We start from the raw sequence: 9,923 nt of genomic DNA, 5'->3' as shown, positions 1-9,923 counted from the left end.
ATTTTATATGTAATTAACAATAAAATAATTACTCTATATCAAAATTTAACACGTCACTGAAAAAATTGAAAAATAAAAATAAATATAAATTTTTTTTTAATATATATGCATATCAATATAAATTTAATTGAGACCTGATATAAATTATACTAATTATTTTTTGATGCATGCATATGTTATAGTTACTTTGAATATTGTTTTGATTTCATTACAAAATTGAAACCTGATTAAGATATAATGTAACTTATTTTTCTTCTTGTTTTTTGTTAGTTTATTGTCTTGCCTTTATTTAGTACGATTGGCAAATGAATAAGAGAGGATGAAATATTTATGAATAATTATATAATCTATTTCTCATATTTGATTTGATATATATTGAATATTTTATTATTGATCAAACTACATGATTGTTAGAAAAAAGAAATATAACAAAGAAATTAAAAGGGACCAGATTGGCTCATTGTGAGTCATATCCACATATACGAAGTGGGTAGAGAGATTAAATGATTTCGCCAAATGAATAGGGGAAGGTAGTTTAAAAAACTAAAATTTAAAAAAAGGCGGTAATTACTTACCGTTAAACTCCTTCTTTATATATAATATAGATGTATTTAAAAATTTATATATAATATCTTCATGTTTGAATTTGAGATTTCTATATTGAGAGAGAGAAAAATTTATTATTAAAAATATAAAGTTGAATAGAAAATATATTATATAAAAAATTAGATAGAGATTTCAGAATAAAAAATAAAATTCCACAAAATTCACGCCCAAAAAAAAAAGTGAATCGACGTGAAACTTTAAATAATTAATTTTATTATATAATGATCTACTAAGTCTACATGCAATGTACTACAGTTTTTAATGATTAATTTGTTTGATTAAATCACCAGAAGCCCTTTATTATCTTGAAACTTTTATCTACTTCAGCATTTATAAATGTAAAGTTGCGCACGATGACATTACAGGCGTAACTCGTTATTTGCTTACTGCTTGTTCTCAAAATCATTTTATTAATTCACTGGGTTGGCACCAATATTAGAACACACATTTCATCAGCATTACATTTTCTAGCTGAAAACAAATTCAATTGCTTTGCATGTTCAGCGCAGCGGTCCACTTACTACTCAAAGTTGAGGTCCTATTTCTCAAAAATAATAGGAGTAGTACTAATTATCATTATTATTTAATAAGGGTGACCATGTAATAATAATAAGTTGAAGCTGGCGACACGTACTCGTGCCCTGCACTGAATCCATTTCTGGTGTAAAGATTCATACTATGACTTATCAAAGATTGTTGGCAGCGGCCTTCGTTTTGTTGATCCAGGCAGATCTCTTAGCCTTGGGCCAAACCGTTTGCGGCAGCAACGGTAATTACACGAGCAACAGCCTATACAGCGCTAATCTGAACGCCACTCTCTCCTCTCTGTCTACAGGCATCGACGGCAATGGTTTCTACAACGCCTCAATCGGGCAGGGAGCCGACAGAGTCAACGCCATCGCGCTGTGCAGAGGCGATGTTCAACTCAACAAATGCCGCGACTGCGTGCAAACAGCCGCCGCCAAGATCCTGGATTCGTGCCCGACTCAGAAGCAGGCCTACCTCTTGGATGAATTCTGCACCTTACGATACTCGAACGCTACCATCTACGGGATTCCGGCGACTGATGGTGTCGCAATGATGTTGAGGAATGGACAGAACGTGACGAGCCCAGAGCAGTTTAAGGCGGACCTGAGGGCGTTGCTCGATAATCTTCGGAGATTGGCCGCTGCCGGCTCGTCTCTGAGGAAGGTGGCAGCTGGGAATGCAAGTGGACCTGATTTTCAAACCATTTTTGGATTAGTCCAGTGCACCCCTGATTTGTCATCGGGGGATTGTACTGCTTGTTTGATTGTTACCATTTCAGCGATACCCCAATGTTGTGACGGGAAAAAAGGAGGTAGAGTCCTCATGGCCAGCTGCAATCTTCGTTTTGAGACCATTCCCTTTTTCAATGAAACTAGGCTTCAAGAACTAGAGTCTGTGCCTTGGCCGCCTCCGCCTCCACTGTCATCGCAGCCAGGTACTGTCTGCCTTCTGTTAAAGTTTGATTATGTTATGTTATTCTTGGCATATGTGGTTAATTTTTTAGATCAGGGACACTGAATTAGCATCTCGTACCAATTGAATCAAGACATCAGGTTTCGGGTATGATTAACAAGGTCCTGCCATCTTTGCAGGAAAGAAAAATGGTAGCACGACTCGAACTATTATCATAATTGTGGTTGCAATTGTTGCGTGCTTCATACTGGCTATATCAGCTATCATCTTTCTAAGAAAGAGAAAGAAACAGAAACCAACGGAAATTCCTCAATGTAAGTTAATGATGTTTTTCGTGCACATTCATTCCGGCGCATATTCGACTCAAATGTTTCTTTATAATTTTGTTGAAGCTGTGGACGAGATTAGCACAGCCGAATCTCTGCAGTATGCTTTCAGCACAATCAAAGCCGCAACAAATAATTTCTCTGATCATAATAAGTTGGGCCAAGGTGGATTTGGAACTGTTTACAAGGTAGATTTACAACTGATCAGAATATAAGAGTGAGTATGTAACAAATTCAAAGTGGAAACGAAAAACTAAAGATAAATATTGTGTATATAATTTTAGGGGAAACTTCCAAATGGTCAAGAAATTGCCGTCAAAAGATTCTCGGAGGATTCTGGGCAGGGCGATCTGGAATTTAAGAATGAGGTTCTCTTATTGGCTAAGCTTCAACATAGGAATTTGGTTAGATTATTGGGTTTCTCCCTAGAAGGAATGGAGAAGCTGCTAGTATATGAATATGTTCAGAATGGAAGCTTGGATAACTTCATATTCGGTAACACTCATCGTTTAATTTATTTACTTATTAAATGATGTGAACATATGCCAATATAAGTTTGTTATACGTTTGTGAATTGGACTTGTAGACTCAGTGAAGCATTCAGATTTGGATTGGGATAGACGTTACAAGATCATAGTGGGCATTGCAAGGGGAATCCTCTACTTGCATGAAGATTCTCGTCTGAGGATCATTCACCGCGATTTAAAAGCCAGTAATATACTTCTAGATCGAGAGATGAGCCCCAAAATTGCTGACTTTGGTATGGCAAGATTGTTTGTACAAGATGAAACGCAAGGAAATACAAGTCGAGTTGTGGGAACATAGTAAGTATATACATTAGTTACACATATTGAAGGATTTTTAAATTAAACACGTAGTTTGAGTTGCAATTAAGAATATACTAAAATCTGTTATTGCAGCGGATATATGCCACCGGAATACCTAATACACGGGCAGTTCTCTAACAAGTCCGACGTCTTCAGCTTTGGAGTATTGGTCCTCGAAATCATCAGCGGCCGGAGAAACAATGGTTTTCGAAGCGGGGATGAAAGCGTAGGAGACCTCGTGAGCTTCGTAAGTAGTAATTAATAAGTAAATAAGCTTATTGAGTGAGGCCAGGGTTGAATAAGTTATATGTTGCAGGCATGGAAAAGTTGGAAAGAAGAAAGAGGTGCAGATGTAGTGGATCCGTTTTTGAGGAGTGGTTCGGGGTCGACGAATGAGATGCTGAGATGTACCCATATTGGTTTGCTGTGTGTTCAGGAAGATGCGGCTTATCGGCCGACCATGGCGGCTGTGGTGCTTATGCTCAGTAGCTTCTCCATAACCTTGGATTTACCTTCAGAGCCTGCATTTTACTCTGCCACTGCTTATGCTTCGGATGCTTCACTTATTCACAACTCAGACTCCACAAAAATGAATTCTCCTCAGCCGTCTCATCACTCCTGCCGCTCCTCGCAAAATGAAGCCTCCATTACCGACTTACATCCCCGCTGATATTTTTCGCCATCAATTGATTTTTATTTATTCTTTGTTAATCCTCTGCTTTGCCAAATGAAGTACTCCCTCCCGTCCATGAAAAATAGTTTCATTTGGGGTTCGGTTCGGATTTTAAGAAAGTTATTAAAGTAAGTGTAAGTGAGATAAATTAAAGGTATAATTTGTAGGGGTATTATTAGTAATAGTTATGCGCTTATTGATGGACAAGATATGAGGATTGTTTTTAGTGAATATTGTATGTGTTGTTAGAGCAATTCCAAAATGCTTTTACAACTAGTTGTCCTCCTGTGTGACGTAGGACGCGCAGGCAGGACATATTGTATAAGTTTTCAATTTTTAAATTTTGTAAAAATGTCAGCATTATTTATGAGTTAGATTAATAAATAAAAAATTAATTTATATTAATTAAACTATTTAAATATTATTTGTATTATATCAATATCTATTTTAAATATTTTAACTTTGGAAATATATGTTAAAACTATTTTCATAATATTTTTTAAAAATGAAAATAAGACATTAATTCATATTCATTGACTCATTGTTAATGTGGTGGATGCATAGTATAGTATGGTCATAGCCCGACGAAAAACCTTTTGAGTTTTAATGTTTTATTGTAGATTTGTTGTAATCTTTTGTCATGGGCTTCGATATCTAGAGACAGCAAATAAGCAAAATTAGATATAGGGAGAAAATATGTATAATTGTTATATTTTGATTTACTAAGCTTGGATCTAAGTTTACCTTATGTAGTACGTGTGATATGCATAATCTCCAACTGCTAGGAATGAAGCATCGAATTGATAGAAGGAGAAATGCGGTACTTCCTTTGTCCCGGTTATAATGTCTCAAAATTATAGAACTATACAATAGTTTGGGGAGACAAATCTTTTTATAGCCCCTTTTTTATGAAACATAAGTTATATAGCCCCTCCTTATGAAACATAAGTTAAACAACCCTTTTTCGCTGAAAGTACTATTATACCCTTATTTATTTTTTATTTTTTTCTCACAAAATACACAAACCATTACAATCCTCTCTTCTCTCTCTCAATTTAATTTACGTTTTTTCATCTTCAAAGAAAAAGAAGGGGCGGCGCTGTACTGAGTTCAAAGAAAAAGAAGAAGGCCAGCCGCCGCAGCCGCAACTCCGCCTTCGCCGTCGAAGCCCAGCCAAGCCCGCCGTGGTCGCCGTCGAAGCCCAGCCAAGCCCGCCGTCGTCGCCGCCGATTTCAATCGAGAACTAGGGCTCGAAGCTCGTCGTCGCGCGATTTCAGCGCGTCAGCCCGTTGTCAGCCCGTCGTCGCGCGATTTCAGCGTCGTCAGCCCGTCGTCGTCGCGCGCCGGAACCGTCAGCCCGCCGACGAAGCCGCCGAAGCCCAGCCGTCAAAGCTGCCGAAGCCCAGCCGCCGATTTAATCGAGAACTAGGGCTCGAAGCTCAGCCGTCGACGCTGCCATTTTTCACGAACTAGGGCTCGAAGCTGCGCCGCCGCCGTTAACTTCGTTGAAATGAGCGAAACGGATTCCGACCATCCCCATGATGAGGAAACACAACCTCCATTACTTCCACCGGTACGAAAACTAGAAATTTGCTATTGAATTCATATTTTTATTTAGAAATATGTATATAATTAGAGTTTGTATGGTTTAGAATTTGATGTTTGTTTTTTGAACGACCATTGTTGTATGCTTGATTGTTGGTTTGAAATGAAGTATGTTTGATAATGTTGGAATATTCATGACAACACGATGGTACGTTGAAATAGTGCACGATATCGGATCGAGTACTCGATCGAGTACTCGACCGAGTACTCACCATATTATGAGTTTTTTTTTTATGTTTATTCTTCTGTATTTTTGGTTTATTGATGATAAATCTTTTTAATTTGATTTGAGGCTTTTGTTTAGGTTACTCGATCGAGTACTCGGTCGAGTACTCGACCGAGTACTCGACCGAGTACTCACCATATTATGAGTTTTTTTTTATGTTTATTCTTCTGTATTTTTGGTTTATTGATGCTAAATCTTTTTAATTTGATTTGAGGCTTTTGTTTAGGTTACTCGACCGAGTACTCACCATATTATGATTTTTTTTATGTTTATTCTTCTGTATTTTTGGTTTATTGATGCTAAATCTTTTTATTTTGATTTGAGGCTTTTGTTTAGGTTACTCGATCGAGTACTCGGTCGAGTACTCGATCGAGTACTCGACCGAGTACTCACCATATTATGATTCTTTTTTTTATGTTTATTCTTCTGTATTTTTGGTTTATTGATGCTAAATCTTTTTATTTTGATATTGCAGGCACCTTATAGGTGGAAGAGACCGTCTTTGATTTATGAAACTCGTGCTATTAATCTCTATGTACGGAACACTATATTTGAAGAGATACGAACCACATTGAAGGCTGTTGGTGGCAAATCTACTATTCAAACATTCAAAAGTGGAACAATTGGGCGTCTTAGTGATCACGAGAGATACGCTAGCGCCAACAATGTTCTGCATCACCTATTATCTCGACAGATTGAGGGAGGGGATATACCTCCTCATGAAGCATGGTTTGTTGTCGGTAGTCGTATCATTCGTTTTACAGCACCGGATTACGCACTAATTACCGGACTTCACTTTGGGTTTTGTGAGTTTGATCCCGACGCTGAGCACCAGATTCCGGCCAATAGTATCTTCTACAGATATTTTGGTGGTCGTCCCACAAAAGTTGGAACTCTTAAGACGAAATTCAAAGCAAAACAACTTGGGAAGGATCCAGAAGATTATATTAAAGCGGGGAACTTGTTGATGTATTACTTGTTTCTCCTTTGTCGAGACGATGTGTATATTGAGGCATGGGCATGGACTTTGGTGGAGGACTTGGACGAGTGGAATTGGTTTCCATGGGGGTCTTATACCTATCAGGTGTTACTTCATTATTTGAGCTTGGCCGGAACCCGGGATGACGTGTTGAAGAAACCAGCGTACCACTTCTTCGGCCCAGTCTGGGCTTTGCAGATTTGGTCATACGAGGTTATTCCCACATTGGGTTCTATTTGTGGCACACGAAACCCAGTCCCTAAATTTCCTCGTGCTTTGATGTGGACAACCTGAAAAGCTCCTGGCGATTACACATATTTTTTCGACAAAGAGGTATATGTCATTTTGATTTATTTTTCAATAAATATGTTTTATATACTAAATAGTGTTATATCTTTTTTCTATATTGTGTAGCTTATTGTGCACGAGACGCTTCAGCCATCCCCTGAAGAGCTAGAGGAGGTGTACTACATGAGCCTAGACAATGGAGATATGCTCCATGTTAGATTCGTGCCTCCTCTACGTCTTGCATCGAAGAAGAAGACAACTCATGTTCCAAAGCGGCGGAGAATGAGATCTCCAACACTTGAAAGGGATAGTAGGCAGGTTTCGCCGGCTGTTCAGAGGGGAGGACCCCGTAGTTCACCTTTGAGGGAGGAACGTCATAGTTCTCCCGTTGTTGAGATGAGAGAACGTCATAGTTCTCCGAGAGTTGAGACGAGGGACTCACCGGTTATTGACAGTACACTTACTTGTTGTCACCATGGAGTTCCGTGCCGAGACTCGGGCAAGGATTGTCATGACTACATCGACCAGAGATTGACAAGGATGTTGCACGATGAATCTGATGATGGATTTATTGCTCGAGTAGCTCGTAGAGTGCTGGTGGACGTCGCCAACCACCAAAATAATTCCTGCAGAATTATCAAAATATATTAGTATCGTGATAAGCAGGGTCGATCCCACAGAGAGCAGATAAAATCATTCAATTCCCTAAATCTAGAAAATCGGTGATGCCACCACGCCTTAAATTTAAGAGGAATTAATTAACTAAAAACGCAGAATTAAATCAAATAAAATAAGCTTGAAGTAAATCAATTAAAGAGGTAATTCGGCTCAAATAAATCCACTCTAATTCAACTCTGATCCTCGACGCAATAATTAATCAATCCCTATCAACCAACCAGTTATAGGATACCGTGAAACGCAACGGACGTACCCCAATTCCTACTTACTGTGTCGATAAACAGCTGGAGACGCCAGACCTGTTTATTTCCCTTATTAAAATATAACCTAGCTGGAGACGCCAGACCTAGATTTAATATTCTAATAGCATTAAGATGAAGGAACCCAGTTTATATCAATTATCCTAGAGACGCTAGTAATAATTAATATACCAATTAATTCCCCATACGAACACGGTAGTTGTATCACTAATTAGTCCAATTCCAACAATTACGGATTGGCAGGAACTAATTGACTGTAATCCAATTAAACCTAAGTTGATCAGGCTTAAATAAAATCAGAATTATCTTGGAACCTAGGAATTAATCAGAATCAATAGGAATCAATTTTAAACCAATTAGGTCTCACAGATCATTAAATTAGAGTTTCATTATTCTCGCCGAATTAAAAGAATTAGCTACTCATGCTTAAAATAAAAACAATCAAATGAATAAAATAAAGCATAATAAACAACAAAGCAAACTAACGAAAATAAATTGCAAGGAATTTAAATAACCACTTGAACCACAAATTGAACCCGTCTGCCTTTGCTCCCAATCCAGCCGCAATAATTGAAACAGAGAACAAGAATTAATCTAAGCAACTATGGAATCAAAACTAAAAGGACGTGTGGAACAATTGCATGAAAATAAAACTTGCATGAATAACTAAGAGAAATCGCCTGTACTCCAGTTTTGAAAAGCCAAGTATCAAAGTAAAATTAATCAAAGTCAAAAACTAATCCTCCTCGTCTAAAAATGCGGCTAGGTCTTGTAATCAAAAAAATAAAAACTAGAATCCTACTTCTAATCAAATACTAACATGCGGCTGCTATATCGAAACAAAAGTAGGGAATTTTAATTCCCTTAAGCTACCGCCTAACCTAAATAAATGGGCTTCGGCCCTAAACTCAATTAATACCCAAAATAAAATAAAACTAAGAGTTTTGAGCTTTATAAAAATATAACAATTAAATTAAAAGCCCAATCTCTACTTTCTTCCATCTTCACGACAAATCCCATCGCAACCTCGTCTTTCTCCACTTTCTTCCAATTAGCAGCTCCATCTCCAATTCTTCTCATTCCTGCGCCAAAACATAGCAAAACATGTAATATCACATGAAACCACGGCAAAACGCACACTAAACTAGGTAGCTAAAATACACACATCAAATCCCCTCACACTTAGATCATACTTGTCCTCAAGTATGAAATAAGAGAAGAATTAATGGTGAAATTCAGCCCCTAGAAGCAACTCCTTTCCTTGACACGAAGACTCTAGAAACGAAAGAATGGAAAACAGACACAAAACCAAACGGAAAAAAAGAACAGAAAAGACGAGAACACTAAAACGACAAACTAAACAGGAAACTACAGCCAAAGAATCATCAAACACTAGCAACAAAACCTACTGCCAAATCAAACCAAGCAACTCACATTCGATCTTCAACTCTCAAATCAAGAAGAGGAAATATCAAACAAGTGTTTTTATTGTCTATACAGTCCAAATCAAGCAACAACAAATTCCTCTCAAGATTCACTCTTCTCTCAAAGATGTATTTGGAAATTCACACTCAAGAAGGAAGATCCAATCGGTCGTGATATGTCGTGGTCACACAGTAACTCAAAAAGGACTTTTCTCATTGGTTGTAATGGGGCTAAGGACTATCAATGATGTAGGCAAGATCCTAGAGGTCCTAAGCTCAAATATTGAAGATCAAGTATTGTGCATATTAAAACCGAATCACATCCAAAAACACTAAGCATACAAGGAGCAAACACTAACTCATCCTTGGGCAACAAGATCATCACAATCAACTGCATGCTCAACTAATTCAACTTGGTGCATTTTTTTTCTTCTTTTTTTTTCTTCTTTTTTTTCTTTCTATTTCTTTTTTTTTTTCTTTTTTTTTTTCTTTTTTTTTTCTTTCAGCACCTTTCATTCACATCTTTCAAACAACATACAGAGAATCATTTCACAATTCAGCTCGGTACAGAAAAACTTAGCCCAGCCATCA

The 9,923-nt window shown here is 37.6% G+C and overlaps 2 protein-coding genes across 5 annotated transcripts; both read left to right on the top strand.

The window, feature by feature from the left end:
- Positions 1–874: 874 nt before the first annotated feature.
- LOC130985730 (cysteine-rich receptor-like protein kinase 44) lies at positions 875–4,282 on the top strand. Of its 4 annotated transcripts, XM_057908830.1 has the most exons (8): positions 956–1,332; positions 1,442–2,068; positions 2,226–2,360; positions 2,439–2,560; positions 2,657–2,867; positions 2,959–3,196; positions 3,293–3,446; positions 3,516–4,282. In XM_057908830.1, exons 2-8 carry the CDS (start codon positions 1,684–1,686, stop codon positions 3,867–3,869), a joined length of 1,599 nt encoding a protein of 532 aa, XP_057764813.1. In that variant the 5' UTR covers positions 956–1,332; positions 1,442–1,683; the 3' UTR covers positions 3,870–4,282. The 4 variants fall into 4 exon arrangements, with proteins under 4 accessions (XP_057764811.1, XP_057764810.1, XP_057764812.1 ...); XM_057908828.1 differs by having other exon boundaries at positions 875–2,068; XM_057908829.1 differs by having other exon boundaries at positions 954–1,332; positions 2,226–2,560.
- Positions 4,283–5,382: 1,100 nt separating this feature from the next.
- On the top strand, positions 5,383–7,365 carry LOC131025477 (uncharacterized). Its single transcript, XM_057955272.1, has 3 exons — positions 5,383–5,445; positions 6,179–7,015; positions 7,097–7,365. Exons 1-2 carry the CDS (start codon positions 5,383–5,385, stop codon positions 6,974–6,976), a joined length of 861 nt encoding a protein of 286 aa, XP_057811255.1. The 3' UTR covers positions 6,977–7,015; positions 7,097–7,365.
- Positions 7,366–9,923: the final 2,558 nt, after the last annotated feature.

Source organism: Salvia miltiorrhiza, chromosome 5 (genome assembly GCF_028751815.1).
Source record: "Salvia miltiorrhiza cultivar Shanhuang (shh) chromosome 5, IMPLAD_Smil_shh, whole genome shotgun sequence".
Lineage (NCBI taxonomy): Eukaryota > Viridiplantae > Streptophyta > Magnoliopsida > Lamiales > Lamiaceae > Salvia > Salvia miltiorrhiza.
Note: the sequence above shows the minus strand (reverse complement) of the source record. Positions and strands in the feature narration are given on the sequence as shown.